The sequence below is a fragment of the Macrobrachium rosenbergii genome, chromosome 5 (assembly GCF_040412425.1).
Source record: "Macrobrachium rosenbergii isolate ZJJX-2024 chromosome 5, ASM4041242v1, whole genome shotgun sequence".
Lineage (NCBI taxonomy): Eukaryota > Metazoa > Arthropoda > Malacostraca > Decapoda > Palaemonidae > Macrobrachium > Macrobrachium rosenbergii.
This window is the reverse complement of record NC_089745.1, coordinates 70,289,153-70,316,652: the sequence shown is the minus strand read 5'-3', so window position 1 is coordinate 70,316,652 and position 27,500 is coordinate 70,289,153. Positions and strand designations below refer to the sequence as shown.

The 27,500-nt window shown below is 38.2% G+C and overlaps 1 protein-coding gene across 1 annotated transcript in view; it reads right to left on the bottom strand.

Annotated features, from left to right (window-relative positions):
- The window catches only part of mtd (mustard), a 1,060,402-nt gene that overhangs the window by 859,220 nt on the left and 173,682 nt on the right, over positions 1 to 27,500 (bottom strand). The window contains exons 3-4 of the mRNA XM_067104583.1: positions 25,170 to 25,241; positions 17,201 to 17,322 (exon numbers count right to left, since the gene is read on the bottom strand). Coding sequence (XP_066960684.1) covers positions 17,201 to 17,322; positions 25,170 to 25,241 — 194 coding nt within the window. The remainder of the gene's footprint in view (positions 1 to 17,200; positions 17,323 to 25,169; positions 25,242 to 27,500) is intronic.

The window sequence follows — 27,500 nt, the reverse complement described above, 5'->3', positions numbered from 1 at the left end:
AGGTCAGAGCAGGTAGCTCCTAGATTAGTCATAGGGTTAATAGATATGCCAAGTGTCCTTTTAGATATCCTTCCCCCCAAGAACTATATTCCTGTGATCTTGTCCGCTGGTTTTAACTGCTCCTTTTCAGGCATGTGACACTCCTGGGTAGCCCGCTTCCGGGCCTGAGGGCATCCAAGCGACAAACAAGAGCTCCAAGATGATGAACAGGTGCTGGTGATAGTCAGTCTCGGCAAAGCACCCATACAAGCCATACACGGCTGCTCATACATCTGAACCTATGGCCGTAGTCGTTATTCCTGGTATGGCACCATGCTAAATTGTGGACAGAGGGCATATTGGATCAAATTCATTCTGTAGATGTGTACACTGCATTACTGGATTGCTGGTAAGTCCTGAAGTAGCAATTAAATGCCACTCTCTTTTTCTCCCACTTGACTCTCTCAACTTCCTTTTCCAGATTTCATCTCCCAATACAAAATCCTTATTCACACCTAGCAGGTTTAGTTCCCCTGTGACCACTGTCCAGTAACTGAATTAATCTTTGCTCAGTGATATAAATTAAAACATCCCTCCATTGTGTTAAATTCTTGCTCAGTACCATAAAGTAAAACATCCCTCCATTGTGATACATTATTGCAAGTGAGAGAATCTTTGTGGATGAATTCTTATCTGGGAAATCTTTTCCACAGATGTGTTATCTTGTTCCTCCGGCTTTGCCACCTGTCACCTTGTGAATGTTACATTAGGAGATTTCAGCTCAGTCTTGCTACCGACAAGAATCTTCTGAGCTGACAGTTATAGCAACTAGAGAAAAATGAGCCAAGGTTCTGTAATGTGTTATCATTGTGTAATTAGTTTTGCATCTCGAAAGCCAATTAACTATAAAGTTTTTATCATATACTTGTTGCACTCTTTTGCTGGGTTGTATTTCTAGCCAGGATTTATTCTATCTCATATGTTAACTGAAATTGCTGTTGGACTGTAAGTGTTGCATTTCTTGTGCTGGATTGTGTGCCAGCCTGGCTTCATTCTGCTTTGGAACTGAGTGAAATAAATTAAGTTAAATACTTACTGGCTTTCTGGCGACCTTCCCCTTTTTAGTTCTCTGTAAAAGAAAACTATTATGCCAGTTTTGTCTATCCGTCTGCGCTTTTTTCTGTCTACACTTTTTTATCTGCACTCAGATCTTAAAACCTACTGAGGCCAGAGGGTTGCAAATTGGTAAGTTGATGATTGGAGGGTGGATACCCTCCAATCATCAAACATATCAAATTGCAGCCCTCTAGCCTCTGTAGTTTTTATTTTACTTAAGGCTAAAGTTAGCCATAATTGTGCTTTTGGTAACGGTATAAGCCAGGCCACCACCGGGCGGTGGTTAAAGTTTCATGGGCCGCGGCTCATACAGCATTATACCGAGACCACCGAAAGATAGATCTATTTTCAGTGGCCTTGATTATACGCTGTACAGAAAACTCAACTGCGCTGAAGAAACTTAGGTGCATATTTTACTTGTTTGTGTTAAATTTAATAAAAAGGTGAGTTTTTTCTTTTTTTTGTTACATTTTTGTTTACAAATAACCTAAAACAAGTCACATCGATTTTATCACTGTTATAAATATAAGAGGCCTTACGTACAATACCTAACTTCCATGTGGCAGTTGCGACACTGTCATTGATGTTTCTCAAAAGTAAGATGTGAGTCCAAAGTTACACCAACTATAGTTAAAGCTTCCTACTCATTCAGCAGAGTTCCATCCACTTGAAGGGAGGACGGGGTGGAAAAAAATAGTGTTTTCATTTTACTGGAGTTCAGACTCATACCTCACCTCTACATCATTCAATAATCCGCTCCATGTCACGATTGAGACTAAGGGCAGCATAAGTGGCAAGACTCGACTACTCCCACAAGTGTTGCTGCATCATCGGCATACTGAGCAATCTTGTTTTCCAGGCCAACAACCATGTCACTTGTATATGCTAAAAATAACAGTGGACAAAGTACACTATCCTGTGGTATTCCACACACAACAGGCCGTGGTTTGCTAAAGTTCCCATCAACAGCAACTCGCTGCTGCCACCCCACCTGTAAGGCAACCTTGAAGTAAACCTAAAACATACCCACCCACTCCAAGATTCTAAAGTTTATAGGTAAGTGCTTTATGATTTACTAAATCGAAAGTAGCACTAAAATCTATTTGAATTACTCTACACTCAAAACCCTTATCAAGGTTCTCTTGCAAATGGCATGTCAAATCCAAAAGAGCATCCTAGGTAAATAACTGCATCTTATATGCATACTGATTATCAGCAAACAATCCTTTGGATTCCACATGCTTGTATAGTGGCTTAAAAATAAGTTTTTCTGCAATTTTGGAGAGCACAGGGAGAATAGAAATTGGCTTGTAGATACTGCAGTCTGCAGATATGCCACTCTTTGCAACAAGCACTGTATTACTAAGCTTGCGCTCATCTGCAAAGATACTACGTTGACCTAAAATTTTAATCTATAGAACCTATTAATCTTGGGAAACAATGCACTAGAAACCTTTTTCAAAAACAAAGGGAAGAAACCATCAGGATCTTCACCACAGCAATCAAGATTATCAAGAATTTTCTAAACATCCCTGAAGCGAAATGCAAATTTTGTAAGAATAGGTACAGGGTGACAAGTTGAGGGACATCCGCAGCTGATTGCTTAGCTTCAAAAGCTCCATGAATCAGTTCAGACTTTCCCTTAGTGCCAGTAACCAATCTACCATCATTTGTATAGTTAGATATATATATATATATATATATATATATATATATATATATATATATATATATATATATATATATATATATATATATTACTAAAAGGACCTCATTCAAACTGGATAGTATCTAATGGGGTATTTATTCAGAAAAAGTTACAAGCTTTCTTGGACAAACAGTCCACATTATCAAGTATCCGTAACTTTTTCTGAATAAATGCTCCATTAGATACCATCCTGTTTGAATGAGGTCCTTTAGTAATTCTACTAATCCACAGAACAATTGTGTATGTGATAAAGTTTAATATATATATATATATATATATATATATATATATATATATATATATATATATATATACTGTACATATATATACGATAGCTTATTGGTCAAAGTCAGCCTATCGTTGTTTCTAAACCAGGCAGAGGTTCGAATCCCACTGGTGACGAAGCACGCTTCACAAATAATCCCCCTTGGGTGTAAGTTATTCTCTGAGGTATAGTGGACTGGATATCAAACAATATTGCTGATATATATATATATATATATATATATATATATATATATATATATATATATATATATATATATATATATATATATATATATATATATATATATATATATATATATATATATATATATAGATAGATAGATAGATAGATAGATAGATAGATAGATAGATAGATAGATAAATAGATAGATAGATAGATAACTAGATAGATAGGTAGATATATATATATATATATATATATATATATATATATATATATATATATATATATATATACATACTGAAACAACAACTAAAAGTCATACCCTACACAAAAGAATCCCAAAAACAAAAAACCAAAGAGAAGATAAAGGTGAGAGAGAGAGAGAGAGAGAGAGAGAGAGAGAGAGAGAGAGAGAGAGAGAGAGAGAGAGAGAGAGCAAATTGACAAAGTTTGTCACGAAATCATTTTTCCCTTCATATTACTAATTCCCGAGGTTTTATTTGGTCTCCAGAAGCGCGTCAAGCATGGTACTAAATAGTGCAGATCATGGCACGTTGCGTTCAGCAGTTCTTTAACTATTTTTTACACAATTTGCGGCATTTCATCTTTTCGTTACTATTTTTCGTGCTTTGACTCAGCTACATAGCCTGAATACGTATAAGGGAGGACTGAAAAAAATATTTGTATTATCAATAACAATATCTCACGCTAACAAATTCAACAAGGATGAGACTAAGCCATAAGTATTAAACAATTCTTTAACATTCATAAATGCATGTATAAGTATCGGTTTGCTACTGTACACTTTACAAGAATATTTCAAAATTACATCGTCCGATTCCCCTTAAACAGAGTCCAAGTAGTATCACACCATAAAGAAGGAAACTATTCTAAGTAACTCATGTTAAAGCCCGCAAATTTGGCGTTAGCTTTATTTTAAGATGTTTCTTTTCTTTTTAAATACTCCACAAATTGATACATTTACTCGGGCACACTCAAACTAAAAAGTCTCGGAAGTAAAACTCCCACATCTTTACACTGCAAGGGTGACTGATGAGGGTTGTTGCAAAATTTCTACATTTCTCTGTACCCTCAGCAAACTTGGGGATATATGCGCATAAATGGACAAGTGTTAACGTACTTTAGTATCCAGGTATATGTAACATATACCCAATATATATATATATATATATATATATATATATATATATATATATATATATATATATATATATATATATATATATATATATATATATATATGTATATATATATATATATATATATATATATATATATATATATATATATATATATATATTGTTACATGTGGGGCTTGGCTGATGAGTTTATTAATTAATTAACGTAATTTATGAGGTCCTCAGTTGCCAAGGACACACGTAACCTGTCATTTAAAGCTAAAAGTTAACCTCAAAGACAGACAATTACTTAATGGAATAAGGCCACCAGCCGGGAAAACACAATACAAGGGATAAAGGGTTACCCTGCAACACATGGATTACATTAAACCCCCCTTACTTCCCAATTGGTCCCGACAAAGAGAGAATGTGTAGTTAGCGAGGAAATTACATGAACTATCGCCCACGTCGGACACAGTCAATTTTCCCTTTGCTTAACGTAAAGTTTTAACACAACAGATGTCTGTACTACTAGATATCGTACGCAATATAGTACTGCTGAAGGCTATTTCTCTTCCGAACAATGGGATAGAGACACAAGGCTGCCTGAATGCTGAAAATTACTTACTTAACTTTTCCTAATTCCTATTTACTGCACGGGAATAGTTTACACAGGATCACTAGACAACATTAATTATTCTTACACTAGACTTCATAAAAGTAAATTGTTTATACCAATCGTAGTTGGTGGCGAAGAGGGAAAACATAGGGACTGGAAATACAGAGAGAGATACTAGCGAGTCGATGATGTTTTAGACCTAGCCTAATGGTACATTCTATGGTATTCCCTGCCTAACCTACCCTAACACGACTGTAGCACCAACATAAGGGATAATGTACTTACTAAATTACAAGGTTTTTCCAATACAATTGGTAATTACTGGTTAATACATGAGGTTTGCCTCATATGATAAATGCTTGCCTCAATGCATGTCATGAGGTAGTGGCTCCTTTCACCATAGTTAAGATTGTCTGATTGTAGTTACACTACTTACGTGATTACTGCAGCTCGATGGTAAGTGGAAGGGACAAGGTTACTACTCTGATGTATAGTACTTAATCTGGTCTAGGCTATGTATGAGATAGAGATCATACTGGCTACCTCCTCTGGGCAAGGGGGCAGGATCACTCTAAGATGGTAGGGCACTAGTGCCAGGATGAGCTCATGGCTCGGCAACTACTGGGCTCTCTTCCGCCCCTTCTTCTTCTTCTTTGGGTTCCTCCAAGGCCTATCTGTGTCAGACCTAGGAGGTGATGAGGGCACCGACTCTGGGGAAAGGCCAGAAGGGTTAGCAGGCGTGATGTCAGGGGTAACTTCAGAAGCTACAGGAGGGCTCCCTACTCCGGCTCCTGCAACAACTGGAGCAAGAGCGATCTCAACCTCTGCATCCGAGGAGGCCAGTTCCTAGTCTCCCAGAGAGGGTGTAACACTTTGATCCTCCAGGGGTTCATGTTGGGTGCTGGAGGATCTCCAGTTGCTATGATTAGTGCCATGAGGGATCCTGAATCTCCTGGAGGAGGATCCGTCTCATGATTTGAACCAGGCACAGGGTCCTCTTTAATTGGTGGCTCAACGTCCGTGCCGGACGGAGCATGGCACTGCTCAGTGCTCGCAAGTGGCACTGGCAGCAGTTGAGGGTCAGGCATGCCTGACAAGGGGTCTGGAGGTGCACTACCTCGCAGATGGCTTCAATTTGGCTGCGGCAGAAATTCCTGCCCCAGCTGGAGATCAGAGCCTCTCGGAGAGTCTTGCTCGGCGGCATCCGCTGGGCGTTGCTTGATTGGGCAGCCCTCCTGAACATCTCTTCGGGGGGAGGGAGGACCTCTTTGTTGGCCGACCCTTCATGGATGGAGAGGGCTAGGCCGAGAACGGTTTAGTGTGTGCCCCTTCCGCTGGCCACTTCGGTGGGCGGAAGATGGGTTTTGGTCTTGATCAGGTTCTCCTACAGTCTGGGCCTCCATGGAGGAGGTAGCGTGGCTGCGAAGTGGCATTGGTGAAGGGCTTCCCCAGAGAAGGTCCCAACCCAACAGGAAGTCCACTCCGGGCCGAATTCCACCCACCACGCCAAGGCGGTGGGGTAGCGTGCCCCAAGGTGTCGTGACCTGGAGCTTGACCGTGGGAATGGTAACGGTGTGACCCTCTATCCACTTCATCCCCCACCAGGTTTTCTCATCAACCATGGCACTGGCTGGCACTTGGGCCCTGGAGGTCAGGCTAATGTCTGCCGCAGTGTCTACTGTGACTGGAAGGGTCACAGCAGGCTAGAGCCCTTAAGTGGGGCCACCGAGATGAACTGGGTCTCCAGTCTCTCGGGGTAAAGGATCTTTTGCAGCCCGGCTGCAGAGAATGAGGTGCTAATGAGGTTGATGAACTTGGTGGTGGGAACATGATGTGGACAGGCTGGATGTCCAGCACTGTAGTGGCCGGCAGCAACACAGGATTTGCACTGGTCTCTTGTAGGGGATCAGTGACCTGCAGTAACTGTTGGTGGAGAGGGTTGAGTGGATGAAGAGGGAGAGGAGTTCTGGCTGGTAGTAGGAGGCTGTCTGTTAGTGCCTAGCTTGTATCGGCAATCAGCTTCAGCTTGCCCCACCCTCTTATAGTGGGTGCACGTAGGCTTGCTCGGCAGTCCATTCTTCAGGCGAGTTGAGCCGGAGAGGTACCCTGGTGGCACTATGTGCCGCTAAGATGTGCTGTGGGACTGGTTGAATGTTTCCCATGAATCGGCCATGCGGCAGGCTTCCATAAGGGTGGTGGGCTGCTTATCATTGAGACATACGGCAAGGGGCCCAGGCACACATTGGTAAAGGTCTTCCAGCATGGTCCGATTGAAGAGGTCCTCAAATGTTGTGCAAGACAAGGAGTCGAAGCAGCGGGTACCAGACTGGGTCTTGTGATAGGCCCACTCAGTCCAGGACCAGCCGACTTCCTTGGCAAGACCTTGGAACCGCTGTCTCCATTTCTCCGGGGTTATTTCGTAGGCCTTCATAATGACTCTACACACTTCAACCATGTTGCCTCTCTGGCTCTTCTCCAGTGAGCGAAGAGCTGCCTTAGCTTTTCACTCCATGTGCTTGGCTAGTACTAAGGCCCTCTCTGTCTCAGTGGTGCTGTAGTTATCGAAGAGTGCCTCGATTTCCTCCAGCCATGCTTCTGGCTCGTCCTCAGTCCACTTGGGGATGAGGGAATTGATGCTCGAGATTGGAGCATTTGGTGCAGCAGGTGTGGGGCTAGAGGCTTGCTGTCTAGCCATAGCTTCCGCATTTTCCCTTCTCGTTCTTTCCAGCTCGAGCTCCTTTTCTTTGAGAGCTAGTTCACTCTCCTTGCAGGCTAACTCATGCTGTCTTCTCTTTTCTTCTCTGTTCAGCTTCATATGCCCTCCGTTCTTCTTCATACCTCCTCTGTTCAGCTTCATACGCCCTCTGTTTGGCTTCATAATTCCGCCGTTCGAGTCTTTCTTCCTTCTCTCGCTTGGTCAAGTCATCAATCTGTTCCTTGACCCATGTGGCGAGGTCCAATCCGGTGAGACCTGCTGCCGTTCCCACCTCCATGAAGGCTTTATAATTCTCTGCTGCCATGGCTCTGGTGGGGAAGGGCGTCTATCCGGGTCAACTGGACATACTTGGGCAGTGAGGAAGTGTCCCTTCAGTGATGTGGCACCCTTTCAATAAGGTGGCACTGTGGTTGGGTGTGCCATGTAAAGGTCACACTGGTGACACTCAGTATACTTATGTACTGGTGTAGGTTAGGTACCAGAAGGACTTTTCTTCTGTGTTCCTTTTGTCTGGTTTTGTTTTTCTCTGGTTTGTTTGGTGGCACAATGGTGCCAGTGTGTTCCTAGGAACCCTTTACTTGAGTCCAACTAGGCTATATTTAAGGAAATGCACTCTACCCCAGCAAAGTGTAGCAAATCAGTGAGAGAGAAAGGGAAGGTAGGACAGCGAGAGAGATGTAAGCTATTCGATTGATGACAGTGCTTCAGATTAGTGGCAATGTGGAAGGAAAATTGAATTGTGGTTGCTTATGAGGCTCTCGTGAGTGTCTGGTCCCAGTACTTGCTGTGCTATTACCCCCTTCTCCTGCAGAGGGGAAAGGCTACTTCTGCTTAAGCCTGGGTAAAAGGCCTCACTCATGACCGACAGTTTCTAACTGTAATTAATCTTAACTTGTCCTCATCTATTTGTGGGACAGAGGTGTTTCTGGTTATTTGGTTTAGTTGGATTAATTATCCCAGTGTTGGCCCGAACTTTCTTATGAAGAGGGTCACATACACTCGGTTAGGTTACGTTGAATGCTTACTTGAATATATGAGAGAGAGAGAGAGAGAGAGAGAGAGAGAGAGAGAGAGAGAGAGAGAGAGAGATATTCAGCCAGCCAATTTGTGCTGCCTGAGGAAATTTAAGTAAAATTTTTATAAGTGCACACTGGCAGGGTTCTTGTTTGAAGATAGGTCTTCTTGGGCTCTCTTAGGGCCTTGGGTTAGCAATCATAACTTTTCTGGTAGCCTGAGATGTGCGTCTTACTCTGAGGAGTTATGATTAAAATTATACGTTCTTTTCTTTATATGATTTCTTACGCCAGTGGATTTGTATAGGAACTTGTTATACTGTATATTTCCTAACTAAGACCTACCATTCCCTGGTTAAATTATATCTTGCTTTTATCTATTGTATGGAACCCTTTCCTAGTCTCTATCTATCGAAGTCTATCTGGCTAAGATTTTGAGAGGGGGATTACTCCACCCAACGATGTAGTCCTGAAGTGGCAATGTGGCAGAAGCTAAAAGTGACTGTGTGCTACCCCAATCACACAAACGATAACAACAAAGGTTTTAAGATGGGGGACATGGGGAGCGGTTAATAAAGGTCCCAAAATGTCAGGCGAATCCCGTTAGCACAAGGAAATTCAAAACAAGTGCGACTAGAAGCGGGCTCGGCGGATGAATACACGACTCTCGAGGTGCATTTTTTTCAATTGAATTACACAAAGCACTCGAATTCCTCTCACAAAACGAATGAATCAAGTGCAGGAATACAGATTTACTCTAAATATACCAATAATGCAAAGGATCTTATGTTGAGGAGATGGAAAACGAAATTACTATGAGCTATGCTTTTTCTCTTTTTATTTCTCGCGTGGAATTAATGCTGTTCGCTGCCGCCACGCTTATCGAGGAAATGGATTCGTGACATCCAGGCGGGACTGAATTTACGTTACTTAAAGTTAACTATTGCCGTTCATTTGCTATTTTAATGACACAGGATTTTGATATGATTCCCGCTATCTTAACACTTATTAACTCCGAGAGACATGTTAGGCACACTTTCTCCGTTCTTTATTTTGCACTAGTCAACTTGTTCAAAAATCAATATCATGCATTAATCCTTGGCTGGGAAAATAGCAAAATATTAACAATGACACGATAACTCGGCTCACGACCTTCGCTGGAATGCAGAACCCATGGTATCTGAACGTGGTGAAAGTGCTTCTTTTAACATTTTGCAAATTGTTAATTATAACTGCTCTCAATGCACACTTTCCTACCTACGCTAATTTCTTAATTATAACTGGTATTCTTATTATTATTATTATTATTATTATTATTATTATTATTTATTATTATTATTATTATGCCTTGTGCTGTCTCCTTGTTTGGAAGAATAGCATGAAATTAAACATGTGACTTTTCTCTTTGGAATTACTGTGTAATTAATTTTTGACTCCAGATTCTTTTCTCTAAATTAATTAGATCCTGGCAAGGTCGCCAATGTTACGTGTCGGTGCTTGGCTGATGAGTTTATTAATTAATTAACGTAATTTATGAGGCCCTGAGTTGCCAAGGACACACGTAACCTGTCAGTTGAAGGCAAAAGTTAACCTCAAAGACAGACAATTACTTAATGGAATAAGGCCGCCAACCGGGGAAACACAATACAAGGGATAAAGGGTTACCCTGAAACACATGGATTACATTAAACCCCCCTTACTTCCCAATTGGTCCCGACAAAGAGAGAATGTGTAGTTAGCGAGGAAATTACATGAACTATTGCCCACATCGGACACAGTCAATTTTCCCTTTGCTTGTACTACTAGATATCGTACGCAATTTAGTACTGGTGAAGGCTATTTCTCTTCCGAACAATGGGATCGAGACGCAAGGCTGCCTGAATGCTGAAAATTACTTACTTAACTTTCCCTAATTCCTATTTACTGCACCGGAATAGTTTACACAGGATCACTAGACAACATTAATTATTCTTACACTAGACTTCATAAAAGTAAATTGTTTATACCAATCGTAGATGGTGGCGAAGAGGGAAAACAAAGGAACTGGAAATACAGAAAGAGATACTAGCGAGTTGACGAAAATTTGGCAAATTTCAAACTTACCATTGACGTGGGTTGTTTGCGCATACAACGGCTGATCAGAAGTCCTGAAAATGGCTGTCTGTCTCAGCTCACTAATACCAATGAAACAGTAAAAGGGCAAGTACAAAGAAGTTAGTTACACACAATGCGTGTGTCTCGCACACGCTCGAGTCTCTCTGACCTCTTTTCGCATCAGTATGTCTTTATGCCTCGGAGCAGTCTGAAATTTGGAAAAACATTTCCGAAAGCATAGGACAAAGCAGAAGGAAGCTTAAGACCACCGTTACTAGAGAATACTTGGTGAAACGCTACCTATGGGTTTAGGCCCCTAATGCTAACTATTCCTGCTAAAGACGTTATTTTTTTTAAATACACCCAGCCTATCTCTGCCTGCGAAGCAGTCCTTAGCATAGGCAGAGACGTCTTTTTGTCTTTGTTCGCATTATTTTTCTACAATAAAATGTATAGAGGTCAAACAGCAGAATATATATATATATATATATATATATATATATATATATATATATATATATATATATATATATATATATATATATACTGTATATATATAGACAGAAGAAACTGAAAATGTAGAGTGCAAGATCTTTAAAAAACAGCAACCAAGATTAGAATTAAAAGTAGCATATAACCATTTTGTTACATACAAGGTCATTAGTTTGAGGGTAGGTCTTCAGGTCAGGACCAGTTGTCAAGGATTATCTCAGGCAACTTGATATACCCAAGGAAGGGCAACGGGCATTAACCAAAATTACCTGTAGCATATAGTTTCCCTTTTATATCTCCTTCGAGCATCTTGTGCAGAATGAGGCCAAGAGCGTACAGACCTAGAAATAAATTTATTTTATTCCCATTTGTTAGCTATATTAATGCAGACTTGATGAGGCTTAGGGAACAATACATTGACATATTATTTATACTACTATGGAACCAGTCAATTCCAAGTAATTTTTCACTTAGACATACAAAAAGAGCATTATTCCTTTTGCCAGTTCTAACTGAATATTTATGCTGATTTATTCATAGATTTATATCCTTACTTGTCTGACTCGAATAAAATGAATCACAGTCCCTAAATGGGATTTTATAAATGTTGTTACTCTGGTGAGGACATGTGCTATACAAATGTTTTTCCTGTTATCATTGAAAAGATTATATTAACACTGAATATTTTCAACACTGATCTGATGGACTAAAAGCCGCTAAAACTTGGTAACCTAAGTGTGTTTTTAAGGAATTTGGACTTCCTGTCACTTTTATTATCAAATAACTTCACAGCTTTATTGTAGCAAGTATCCAAACATGAGCTGGGCAACCAAAAGCCCCTGCCGATTTTGCTGATGGTCTGCAGTTCATTATTCAGGAATTCAGGACATAAAATATATAATGCGTAATGCTCGCAAGAACACTGAAGACAATAAAGAGATTTTATACGATTATTATAATGCCCAGGTAAATAAAATACATCAGTTAAATAATACACCTCAGATTACCCAAGGAAGATGTTCCGCAATCATTGTACTTCAAAGGGAATAACTGTGATGTATCTCATGGCTTTCTTATGAACCAAAGCATTTCCGAGCTGTTCTTAGAAATACTCCATATACGATAACGTCGCAACTGTAAGCTGTTGTAGGAAGGCTGCATAATCAATGACTGATGGGTGGAAGCTATTGCTAAAATCCCGTATTTGAGAAGTAGCTTACATTTGAAAGGCCTACTGTTTGATTTTCTGTTAAACTTATCTGTAGTACATTGATATTTATTTTTTTTAGTTAAATTGTCATTCTGCACCCCTATAATGAACTGTGAGTTGTTAGTATTGTGCTTTATATATTGTGTGCAAAAAAAGCCCTGTTGAGAACTGAGTACATGAATTGTACAGAAAATGAAGAATTCTGCGATAACTGAGACAATATGCCATTCACAGTGAAATTATATTAAGATTATCAAGAAAGTGCACCAAACACTGTAACTGAACGTGTGATAGAGATGATCACCAGAAGAGTATCAGTATCGTATCAAATGATATATATCTTATACAGGTACATAATTACTGAATCCCAGAAAAAACACGTGGAATATCAAAAGGATCCTCGACAATGAGATAGTGTTGCATTCAATGTAAATTTTGTGTCACATTCTGTTTGGCAGGTTGTAGCTCCCCTCAGATTATTCACAGCTCTGTTGAAAGAGATTAACATAACTCTAGAGGAGTATTTTGATGTTAATGGAATCATATCGTTTCATGATTAAATGGTCACTGATTTAATACACTTTGTGATGCAATTCACTTCATTTTCTGATGATAGATTTCATTTTTTATTTACATTTTTACTTCATTCCATGTTCATTATTTCTTCTTTATTATATTTGTTTTATTTTGCATTTTCAAATCAGCTTATTTTCATTTTTTCCATGTCATCTTGTTGTTTTTATTATTATAATTTTAGATAGTTTTTATTTAATTTTTTTTTTACATAAGTTTTTTTCATTCGCCCTTCTCATCTTACTACATCTATACTCGTGTAGTTTTGAGACATGTTCATCATTTGTCACTTGTCTTGAGTCAAACTAGGTTCTTTGGTTATACTGAAATTGGAATTAACTTACATATTCATTAATACGTTACTTGAGTGATCAAGGAAGTAATAATTGGCCATGAGGCTTTATAATGAAAAGGTGTCCTGAAGGGTACTAAAAAGGAAGAAGCCAAATAAAGGATGAAAAAGCTATGGTGTTTAAAATGTTCTCAGCTTGAGAAGCATTGCGGCTGAGATTATTATTATTATTATTATTATTATTATTATTATTATTATTATTATTATTATTGTTATTGTTGTTGTTGTTGTTTATTATTATTATTATTATTATTATTATTATTATTATTATTAACCAAGTTCCAAATTTAGTTGGAAAAGCAAGATGCTACAAGCCAAGGGGAGCAACTGATGGCAGAGAAAGAATTAGTGACATAATGAATAAACTACTGGTCATACGTTCTACATTTCAAAAATATCTCCTAATATTTCTTTATATTGAAAGAAAACTTAAAACTTAAACCACAGTTTGTGGTTAGGGGAACGCAGCCCTTTGCACTAAGAGAACCTTGGAACTACTTGAAAAGGTAACCAGTTTCTACACATTCGTTTCGCCCTTCTTCCTGCCCAACTCAGGGATGGCACCGTCAGAAAAGCTGGATCATATTTTTTATGGTCTTGGTCTTTTTCTTCCTCTAACACAGGGGTTTTCGACCTTTTTCTCCCCATGTACTCTTTCGGGTATTTTTAATGTCAGTGATGTAAAACATTTTTACTACATCAGCTGCAAAAGAGAGTTAATGAGATGGCTGAGACTGTTTTTCATCAACTAGCCTGGTCAGCCGAGGATCAGTTTTTGTTAAAGCACATCAAAGATCGGCTTCCGCATTCATTCGAGACCTTAGTTTTGATTTTATGACAAATAGGCTGGAAAAGCCAGTTTCACACAGATACGTTGATGGGAAAAGTACAGAGAACGAAGAGGTTCCTCTGCGACATGTGGATATGACTTGGATATTTTACACCAGAACCTGACTGAAGATTCTTTCTCAAATAGCATCATTAACAGAAGCAATATCTGTATGAAAAGGGTCTCTAATTAGCTTCAAATTTCCTTCAGACACATCAGGAAAGTATCTCTTTATTTCATTGTGAAGTGAGGAGAGCTGATCCACTATTAAGTTTACCATTCGAACTACAGTTGAGGTGTCCTGCCTCAGCAAGTGTCTCAAACATGTCAAAATTTTCATGCTTTACTTTTGTCTAACACAGTTCTAGTTTCACTGGAAAACTCTTCAATTTGTCAACAGCGTCAGTGACAACAGCATCAGCTCCTTGCAAAGATTCGTTTAAAATATTTAGGCGTGTAAATATGTCAACAAGATAGGCAAGATAAGTAATCCACTTTGGATCATTCACCTTCACATTGCGACTAAAGAACACTTTCAGTGTGTCCTTCAACTCAAACACTCTTGACAACATTACCACGAGACAACCTTCGAACCTCTGTGTGGTATAAGTGCTTCATGAACAGAATCTAAATCTGAGCACAGAAGTCTAAATAGTCTAGAAATGAGAGCACTTGACTTTACAAAGTTGACCATTTTTACCGTATCAGTGGGCAGTGTCTTGGCTGCTAAAACCTGCCTCTGTGTCATGCAGTGCATGTGTTTTACCTTATTGTTAATACCTTTAATCCTTGTTTTAAATCCTGACTGACTGCCTAACATTGCAGGAACTCCATCTGCTGTGCAACCACATAAATTTTCCCAATCTAGTCCTTCACCATCAAAGAAAGAAATAATTAGCTCAAAAATATCTGCATCAGTCATTGAAGCTTCGAGAGGGTGACAAGGGTGACAAAAAAGAGTCTTCCTTAAAATCGTCATGCCAAAAAGCAGCAACACCAATCTCCAGTTCACGACTGCTGAGTGGTGCCTGCCCGACCACACGTTGCGCCTCTCTCCCTGTCCAATAAGCGTACAGTACAAGTACGTGAGCGGCCAGGCCCCTAACCCTAACAACCCTGACAGACCCTTGGTGTACCCTCTGGGGCACGCGTATCCCAAGTTGAAAACCCCTGCTAACATGATCTGCGCACTTAAACACAGGTGTATGGATATATATATAATATATATTATACATATATAATACTAAAATTCTGAAGTGTTTGTTTGTTTGTTTGTTTGCACTCTGGAGCACACAATTAAGAGTTAATTTAGCTGTGTCCTCTCCCTCCCCTCCCTCCCATCCCTCCCCTCATCCCATCCCTTCCTCCCCTCCCCTCCCCTCCCATCCCCTTCCCCTTCACTCTTCCCTCCCCTTCTCTCCCCTCACCCCCTCCCCTTCCCTCTTCCATCCCTCTCCACCTTCCCTTTTCCCTCCCCCTCCCTCCCCTTCCCTCTTCCATCCCTTCCTCTTCTCCCTTCCCTCTTCCCTCCGCCTTCCCCTCCCCTCCTACTCCCCCTTCCCTCTTCCTTCCCCCTCCCTTGTAAACAGGGCTGGTGGTGCTGCTGCCCTTAGACTTTGAAACTTATGTGGTATGTGTATTATGGAATGTTTGCATCTTTCTATGCTGTTTGTTGCCAGAGGGTTTCAAATTGTTCATTTAAACATTTCTTTAAAATTTCTCGTACTTAATCAATATAGCTTAGAAGAAACATACGAGCACATTATTAATATTATTACTGCTATTTTAATTATTATTAACAAGTATACACATACTATATACAGTAGGATATATACATATACATATATATATATGTAATTCTAATAGCCACAATGCCCTCTTAACTTCGCGAATTCTTCGCACTTTTTTGGGTATGCTTGTAACTATGAAGCCGCAAGAACCAAACGCAAGAAATTGAATGGTCAGGTCGGCATCGGGACCTCCTTGTGATTATGGTGATGCGGGTTCGTTTCCCGCGACCGGCCATCACAGTCTCTTCAATTTCTTGCATTTGGATCTTACGGCTTCGTAGTTACAAGCATATCCAAAAAAGCGCAAAGAATTCGAGACGTTAATTGTGGCTATTAGAATTACATATGTGTCTGGTAAAAGTGACGAGTAGATTCCACACACACACACACACACACACACACACACACACACACACACACACACACACACACACACATATATATATATATATATATATATATATATATATATATATATATATATATATATATATATATGTATATATACGTAAATAAAAAAGTGACCAACGGACCACGGGTGGTCTAGGCAAGATATATGATGGAACGGTGTCAAGATGCCATGATGTATATACGAAGGTATGTAAATGCTATTTTTCATCACAATAAAAAAAGTGACCTAACGCGTCATGGCTGGTCTAGTATATGTATGTATGTATGTATGTATGTATGTATGTATGTATATGTATATATATATATATATATATATATATATATATATATATATATATATATATATATATATATATATATATATATATATATATATATATAATTTCAACAGGACTTTTCTTTTACTGTGAATGAATGCCACAGCTGATGGTCCTTTACAGGTTTTCGTAATGTAATAAATGAAAGCCCCGCGGACAATACTTGTATTATTATTTTGAATAAATAACAATAACAGCTGACGAATCCCAAATAGATACAATAAAGTTACGAACTGTCCATGCAACGGAGAGCCAAAGATATAGATTACAAATAAAAGAATATTATTCACATAGTTTCCTATTTTTTCAGGTAATAATCTTCGACACTACCAGGTACCCATCAAAATCGTTAAGCCTGGAAATATATGATAAATAATTTGGACTTCCTTACCTGGGGATGGGGAGGGGATATCCCTGGAGGGCTCGGAGGACGTCCTTTCGCCAATCTTGCGGCGGAGGACGTCCAGGTCGAAGGGATTGTGTATGGAGTGATCCACACTTCGACTCTTTCCCCTGCAGAAATGAAAAACAGCGTTATTATCATGGAAACAGGGGAAGATTTTGCTAATAGTTTAATGTTTGTATTCACATTAGTCTGTAAATGAATGCTGCTCGACATCCTTTTTAAGACCTGTTACCAAAGAGAATACAACAACAACAACAACAATAATAATAATAATAATAATAATAATAATAATAATAATAATTTCAGCAATTATAGCAAACACATACACACGAGAGTATTTGTCCACGAATGTATTTAGATTTATAAAGAAAAATACACCATGGTATTTAAAGCAACAATATACCGAATAACGTGAACATAATAATAGTACTCCTTAATCCCGAAAAAAAAAATGTAGCAAATACTTTTCCATATGAACTAAAAAAAACAATTCCTTACAATAATTGACTGAAAATGACAGTTGGGAGAACTGATTAATCCTGCTACTGCCGGATGTTACAAAGTATGTAACATATCTGTAATAAAGACAACTACATGTTTATGAATTCAGCGGAGTAAGTGCAAAGATAGGCTGATGTCCCGGCAGATCTCTGAATAAAAGATGTAACTAGAGTGATATGGAATGAAAGCAATGCATTCTGGGGTCGATGGAGCGAGTATTTTGAATTTTTGTTTTATTTAGATGTAGAGGAGAGGCAGAGCTTTAGACTCAAGAGTGAAACTTGACAAAGTGACTGGCAATGAAATAAGAAGTTAATTGTTTTCACTATATTAAGAGAAAGGTAACGAGGCATCATGGAGGGTGTTTAGATCTAGTGTATGTTAGGAAACAACTATATGAAGAGTGTGAAAGTTTAGGGAAAAGCTGTATGTGGAATATATAGACTAAGAAAACCGCATAATATGGTATCAACTGAGAGGCAACGTAAAGGGTTACAAGAATACATGGTACAAAAGGCAAGTTGTTGAGTGATCGAAAACTTATTATGAAAGCACAGTTTGTCAGAGTATGTAGTACTGACTAGTTTGGTACAAGAATGGTCTTAGACAAGGGTGCATTATATTGCCAAGGACGTTTAAAGTATTTATGGATGAAATGATGCCAGAAGTTGGAGAAAAATCAGTTGCTGTGGTAGCAAAGTTGAAGGATAAAAAACTGAGTAATGAACGACGTGTGGAATGGTTGGCATTGCTAGATGGCACGGTACTGGTCAGGGATCACAGAGAGATATTAATAAAAGAGCTGAAAAATGTTTGCAAGAAAAAGTTAAGAGCGAATGAACGAGAAGATTATGAGAGTAAATAGACACCAAGAAGATGGAGCAATTAATGTTAATATGAATGTTGGAACATACTAAAATGGCTGGTATATTCAGGCATTTGGAAATGAATTATGGATGACTGTAGGCGAGTCACAGGATAGGTGAAACAAGGCACGTAGAAGGTGTTCGAAAAAGATTGGCAAGAGAATTTGTGCCCATAGAAGCCAAGGTAGGAATATATGAGGATATATCTGAGCCAAGTCTCCAGTATGGAAGTAAAGTTGAGTCAAGTCTCCTTTAATGAGGCATAGTATGTTTCTATAAAAGGTTGAATCTGTTGAGTCAAAATATTTGCGTAATATATGTACTGTCAAAAGAATTAAACGATTTATATATATGAATAAAGCTATACAGAGAACTTTCGAGAATCTGTACGACTTCCCATCTTAATTCGGACGCGGAGAAGTAAAGATACGAACAAAGTTAAGACACAAAACAAGCGAAGTTGTTTACAAAACAGGGAACTGGTCGTTAAAAGAAACTTTAGTGTACCAGGTCATGCTGTCGTTTTCTGAAGACAGTCCTGCTAGTCTCTTGGAACGTCCAAGGGCTGCTTCTACAGTATAATGCGGTCGTTCTGAAGATGATCATCCAGAGCTTACTGTAGGCGCCGGTAACATCGGTTACTGGAAGTGACCGAGTTACCTGGACGGGAGAAAGAGGCAACCGCAGCATCTGATGTGGCTATAGGAACAACACTATTTTAATGCTCTTTATTCTTAAAGCCTTCAATATATTATGTGGGAATAAGATCATTGGTAGATTTACCTTCTTGAGTAAAGCATCTATTTATTACCTTCCATGGTAAACCACTATTCATAACAGCACCCTCCATAAGTCTCATTTTACCAACATTTTACCTTTGCTTCTAGTAATGACCTTAGATTCTACCCAATGCTTTCAAGAGAACAAAAAGGATATTTTATATAGGTACCCCAAAAGAACATGACATGGGGAAATTTATGAACTGTCTTGCTCTCCCTTTAAATCCCAACTTAAACTGAATAAACAAAACCGTACATACAAATCACAATGATAAAATATAGTCTATAATTGTAAAAATACCATTAAGAATCTCCTTATACACAACAATAGTTCACAGAATAACAGCAATAAACATATTCCTTGCACCGAATGTGACATGAAATATTTGGGGGAATATGGAGAACGATTGCTCTCAAGTAACGGGGAACTCAAAAGAGCATACAATATATATACAGAAAACAATGCCTTAGTTAATCATAGTCTAAAACTCGACCATCGCAAACATTGGGTAGAATTTAAGGTCATTATTAGAAGCAAAGGTAAAATGTTGGTAAAATAAGACTTGTGGAGGGTGCTGCTATAAATTGTGGTTTATCATGGAAGGTAATAAATACTTTACTCAATAAGATAAATCTACTAACGATCTTATTCTCACATATGTATTGAAGGCTTTAAGAATAAAAGAGCATTAAAATAGTGCTGTTCCTATAGCCACATCTGATGCTGCGGTTGCCTCTTTCTCCCGTCCAGGTAACTCGGTCACTTCCAGTAACCGATGTTGCCGGCGCCTACAGTAAGCTCTGGATGATCATCTTCAGAACGACCGCATTATACTGTAGAAGCAGCCCTTGGACGTTCCAAGAGACTAGCAGGACTGTCTTCAGAAAACGACAGCATGACCTGGTACACTAATGTTTGTTTTAATGACCACTTCCCTGTTTTGTAAACAACTTCGCTTGTTCTATGTCTTAACTTTGTTCGAATCTTTTCATCTCCGCGTCAGATTGAAAAGGGAAGCCGTACAGATTCTCGGAAGTTTTCTGTATAGCTTTATTTATAAATATATTTGTACAATCACATAACCGTGGATTTGTTTATCCAATGAAAAGGTTAGAAATATGGCGATATACGGGAGTGAAAAATGGTTACGTGAGCTAAAGGATGGATAAAAAACGTTTTGAGCAGGTTTGGTCCTGGAGAAAGAATGGAGGACAATAGGCTATTAAAAAAAGTTATACGATTTGTAAGCGTTGGAGGGAGGATGAGAGAATGACTAGAAAATGATGAACAGATAACATGAAAGTCATACTGGAAAAGAAGGGCTTTAATGTTAGGAACCATATGAGTGCATGAAAGCGTATCATGGGGGGGTCCCCAGTTTAGGGGATCCAGCATGATGTTGCTCTAGTTGTTATAGGCTATAGTGGCTACTCTACCATTCCGCAGGAAATGTATGAGTGGTAAGAAGACCTATGAGAAAAGATTTTTAGGCGACCGTGAGTAAGATTAGAAGATTAATTTCATGCCTACAAGAATTGAAAAAGAATCAAAGAGAATCAAGTAGGTAGCCAACGCTCAATTCATCTAATATCTGGTGAAACAAGACAGAAAGCCGAGAAAAATATCCAGCTTCAAAGTTACGGTTTGGTAAGTGATTTAAATCTCTAATCAACAGCCTGTCGGATCCTTCATGTACGTTGCACCATTAACCACAATCATGCGTTTCTTGGACACTAAGTCCCTTCTTTTCTAACAATCCAGAATTTTCTGAGACTCCCTATTCTTTTTTCTCTAACGATATGATATACACAATCATTTTCCCTCCTTAAGAAATTACACCGAGGCTAAAAGACGTTTTCAAGGCGCAGGAATTATGGGCCTGTTGATTTTATGTGATCCAATTTTTTCGCATGTGTGACAAATACTATTATTATCAATCATTTCTAAGAGTTAATTTGAAGATCTAGCGTATATTCCATGGGGCTTCTAAGCATCAATTTCTTTAAACCCTGCTTATCTTACTCTGCTTTCCTTGCGTTCCTCAAGTCAGCAGTTGAAAGGAACTACTCTATTGCAGTCTTCGATTATTCTGTTTACAGCAGATCGGGAAGCTAATTTTACAACCAACCAGTGCTGCCAGTTTATCTTTCTCTTCTTCAGTTCAGTATATACTCCAATCAGGATTACTGCTGCATTAAACAGCGATGATATTTATATGGATTCTTGTTAAATTGAATGTTCTTATGTTCCCAGATCTATGCCAGTTTGGAATATTTCTGATCTCATTTGCCTATTCGCAGTAGCTCTGTTACATAAGAGAGAGAGAGAGAGAGAGAGAGAGAGAGAGAGAGAGAGAGAGATTTGTTTCAAACTGGCAGATTGCCTGAAGACACACTTCAGAAAACGCATTCTGTATATTCACATACTGGGTAATACTGCTTCCATCTTAAGAAGATCTAATTTAATTATTTGAACAAAAAAACTGGCACCAGATTGCCGGAAGACACACTTCAGAAAACGCAGAGAGAGAGAGAGAGAGAGAGAGAGTCAATAAACCTCCTGAATTCACTTTTATCTGCTCTAATTACATGGAAAATATGTCAACTTTAACGTCATGGAATATACTGAATTAAACCAGATTGCAAAACAAAAAAATTATAATGTTGTTTGGCATTAGACTTCCATTTTCTCTTTAACCGCTAGCCACAGAAAACGGTTACTCACCAAAGATTCGGAATATTTAAGCACAAACTATAGTTAAGGGCAATCCTCCCTTCAAATTTTTGAAGATGTACATATATAGAAACGGAAAAGTTTGGGAAACTGTCAAGATTTCCCAGCGAAATCACATAAAACTGAAAACAAATGAAGAACCGTTTTCCATTTCCCATTTGATTGTGATTTTACATACGATAATCAATCCCTTGAAAAAACAAGTTACGGGTTCTATCATTAACACAAGTTTTTTAAATATCAATTTGAATTTTTCATAAAATGTACAAAGAGCAGCTAATAATATTTACTCACATAAACAAACACGTCGCATTTTAATGTAAATTCAGGTATAAACGCCACTAACTAACTACTAGAACTAGGCTGGTCCAGGTTAAGACAACCGATGAAAAACTATATTCTGAAAATTATGTTTTTCATTTAAGTAAGGACTTAGGTTGTCCGAGGCCTCAACTTATAGTCTATAAAACAACCTTTGCTAACAAATTATTCAAGCAAGTCCATAAAATATTTTGTACCCTTCCTTTCTTTTATATATATATTTATATATATATACATATATATATATATATATATATATATATATATATACTACACATATATATATATATATATATATATATATATATATATATATATATATGTATAGATACACACATATATGTATGTATTTCTTCGTGCAACCTTAATCCGACCAACCTATGATTTCGGCCGCTCGAGTCTTGCTTTTCCACAGAATTCTATTGTGGGAATCTGCGTGTTTACTCCGGGCGATTTCATTTCTCTCTCCGACGTCTCTCTATATTCTGCCCAAGGTCTAAAGATTCTTTGGATCTTGGTTCTTCCTACCTTTGATTCTTCTACCCTCCACGGCCATATCACATGCTTTCCTTAACCAGGGCATCCTCACCCTTGAGAACTACATGGCCATATCACCTCATCCTACTTTCCCTGACTATCCAGTATTTTACAAACACCCATCCTTTTACTTATTTGTTACTGTCAACTCTTTGTCTGATCACTGTTTTGTAGACCTTGATCATACGTCTCAAAGGAATCTTCTTATTAAGAATCACCACTAAATTCCTGTAAAGTCCTGTGCCTCTCTTGAAATGTCCCTTCTGTTTCTCCTATTACAGCAAGGTCATCCTAAAACAGCAGATTCCATAGCAAAGTTCCTCTCACATGCTAATGCTCACTCAGCTCATCCATTCCTGATCCTTAATTTAATTCAAACTTAATTCAAAAGCATCTGTCTTTCCGTATTTTGTTCTTACTAGTGTTCTTGCGTCTTCTATATTACCTTTATCATGCTTAACAGCCTCTCAGAAACTCCTTTCTTTCTTAAACTCCAAGAAACTACTTCCTTTGGTACTCTGCCTAAAACCTTTTTTGGGGGTCTACAAAATACTAGTACAACTTCCTGTTGCCTAACAAAAAATTTTACGCACCAGTCTTGCAATTAAAAGGGGATCCACTGTTCTTTTCCAGGCATAATCCAAACTGAATTTCGTAGATGTCAACTTTTTTGTGCAGTTTGTTTTCGAGCACTCTTTTCAATAAGCTACCTTCAGCGTGTAGTCTCAAAGCTTTATTCTTCTAATAGTTCCACATTCCTTACATCTCCATTTTGCCTGTAGATGTACACACCACATCACTCTCCTCTCACTCAGAAGGCATTCGTTCTTCCCTTCAGTGCCATATCTCCATCAGATCCCACATTCAGAAAAAAAAAAATATATATACATATATGTATATATATATATATATATATATATATATATATATATATATATATATATATATATATATATATATATATATATATATATATATATATATATATATATATATATATATATATATATATATATATATATATAATGAATATACATTGTTCATGTAAGGACAAAATGAGGTTACGTATCTGAAAACACCCGTAAAGAGAAGTGTCCAGCTTAATTCCAATATCTAGAGATAGAACCTGAAGAAATGCTGCAAAAAAATAAAGACTAATGAAGGTGATTTGCAAGATTTATTCGTTCCGTAGCTCCATTGCTACGTGAGAAGAAAACGACGAGAGCATCTTTCACATTCTCGACTCCATACTCCAGATTCCTGGTGACGGAAAATCTGAGAAAAGTTACATTTTAAAATGAGGTTCTAAGTTATGCAAATCAAATTATGTTTTCTCACTATTCTAGTCTATATATTTTTGATTTTTAACCATAATATTGTCTTTACTGCTAATAATTACCTTACAAGTATCTACAGTTGCATACAAAAATATCCTTATCAAATACAAGTTTGCATTTTTCTAAAAACTACTTATAAATTGTAATACAAGCATGTTTTCGCTGGAGGAGAAAAGACATTTTAGACAAGTTCACAGGAGCTGTAATGAGGGTACTTTAGTAGGGTTCCTTAATCTAAAGGGCAACAGTTAAAAGCTCAGGCAATGAAGGTATACTTCACAATCATCATCTACAAAAGGCTGTTCACACTGACTGTTCCAGAAAATTAATTATCATTTATACATGAAAACATGCCTTGTGAAACGCAGTGGTGTTCAGGTCATTTACTGAAAGTAGCATTGCAAAACTCCTAAGGCATTCAAAATAATTAGCACATCTCTGGAACCGAAGTTGGTGTGAACATGTCTTTTTAAATATAACAACTAATTTCATTTGGTACGACATCGGGTGCTGTGTACAGATAAACAGGTGGAAAAGAGTGCTGGAAGTCACAGTGGTAAGCAGCAGTCACAACGGGTCTTCCCAACTCTCTCAAGAGAGCAGTCGAAGAGAAAGTAGAAAGACATACGGGTGTTGCTATACACATACCATATTAAAGAAACAAGGAAAATGGACGCGGCAGTAGCTGAAACGGGAGGGGGGAAGAAAGGGCGAGAAATAAGAGGGTAGAGAACATGGAGTACTTTTGCTTTCAACTCCTTGGGAAAGGGAACGGTATGCGACGGCAGGGTAAACGAACACATCGAGAGAAAAGGAGAACAGAACAGACATTCAGCTGCAGGCACCAGTTTGGTAGGGTTACCCCTCACTTCTTCTTACCGGAGCCATGGAACCACAGTTTCAGTCACATGCCTCCCCGCAGCACCAACGTCGTGCGAGAGACGACGACCTCTGGCGATTAAAGAAAAACATTTGAAGTGAACAATGATAAAACATGACCACAAATGATACGTACCTGGAATATCACCAGAGAATTAAAACTTCTTATCATATTAAGATTTGGTTTTCTCGTGCAAATAAATCCTACAAAATCGCGGCTTTCAGGGATGAAGAAACCATTTTTAGGTGCACCCCTTTTTCTCGAATAACACAGTCTACGTTTACCGTGCCTTGTCTTTAGCTCAAAACAAAAGGCCATGACTGGATTTTTAAAATTATTCATATCCTTCCCTTCTATGGGCATTTATATGTGTATGCATGCAACACATACACACATATACGTACAATATATATATATATATATATATATATATATATATATATATATATATATATATATATATATGTGTGTGTGTGTGTGTGTGTGTGTATAAATGCGTGTGTGTGTTTGGTGTGTGGACAATAATGACGTACAAATTATAGACAAAAAAATTTGTGCTTACACAGAAAATGTTATTTCTTATTAAAAACTAAATCGGAATTGCTACGTAAAATAAACCAGTGTTTACGACTACCGTTAGTGTATTATTAACGTCCAGTTTCACTAGAATCTACGTGATATGCATATTGCCTAGTACAGTATACCAATTAAATAATAACAATTTATGTCGTTAGGATTTAAAGTAATACAATGTTATATTTCAGTGATCATCATAATAATACATAGAGCGTTCACAGTAGATATTTTGGAAAGCAAAAAAGAAATTATAGGCTAATGGTTTTCAAGAGCTGATATTACATCGTAGCTATCAAACAATGCTTTAGCGGCAGTAATTTTGACTCTCAGCTACCAAAGCAACCCCTAACTCTGGATAAAAGTTCAGAATGGGAGCAGGAGACACAAAGGTCTCGAATGGTTCAATAAAATGCACAAAACATTAAAGTTCATATCAAACAGTCATCGAATGCTGTCCAAAAAATAATGGCAAAGTCCATCGAGAATCTACAAGCAGTTATGCAAAAATAACAATTTCTAACTGGTTATGTAAAGGTATAAAAAAATTAGATAGGAAAGCATAAGAGAAAGAATAAAGAGAGAATAGAGAGAGAGACAGAGAGAGAAAGAATAAAGAGAGGAGAGAGAGAGAGAGAACAACAATTTAGCCTTGGTTGTTATGCATTGCGAGACAATAAGTGTCAAGTAAGCAAACCGCAAGAAACCGTCTTGCACGAACTCAAAACAGTGAGCGAGTATATCGCGCCCAGGGCCATAAAACCGATCGTAAAATCTGGAAACTGTGCCCTCGCAATTTGGCTGACTAAGGATTACTCAGCACCTCGTCAGAAGCTAACATTCCAGCCATATCTATAACCCTGCCTTCAACAGGAGGCGTTTACATGGAAATTCCATGGAAAAAGGGCTGGACAAAGTGAAGTAGTTCATATTCTCTCCAATCAAACATTCTAGGGAGGAGTCATTTACACCTCCTCCTGAGGTCATTTCCAATCAAATCCTCGAAGGAGAGATTTTAACAACACCCACCACTGTCTTCCCAATCAAGCTGTTCGAGGGGAGATCTTACAGATAAAATCTTCCAATGAGGAACTGAAAAGGAGGAGTTGGAAGATAACAAGAAGAACGAGGGGTTCCAGAGAAGCCAGAAGCCAGAAGAAGAAGAGCATTCGAGTCTCAGTCACCCCAAACAAGAAGACGCAGCTTCCCCTTGCTTTCATGGCCCCAACCAAACTTAAACTGAACTTTGTCTAGCAAGAGTGGTTTCAAGATATTAACTGTAACCGTAAATGTACTTGAGTTTGTAGTTAACTTTCATCATTAAAGTAAGAAGCTACCATTTCGTCTCCATTACGCCTTTCTGAGAGATAGAATTACATTTAATCTAATTCCCTTCGAAATAACAGACTCGTAAGCGGCTGACTACGGAAGAGACGCTGTGGACGACTATTTCGTCAACTCAGAAGAAATACGCAGGTAAGAGGGGAACAATAATATGTCACACAATTTATGAAATTTTTACTTGTGTACGACACTTATCATAAACAACGAAACCTGTCCGCACACACTTTGCAATATGGTTCTCATCGGATTTATTTTAAACACAATGCATACTCCACTAATTACCGGGTTTTAGTTTCAACATACAAATCTAACCCAAAGAGTTAAGTTTCCACTACACTTAAAAAAGTGAAAAGCATTATGAAAGAATGTAGTGCTACATTCAAATATTAATCTACCTTTATTTTGTGTCATAT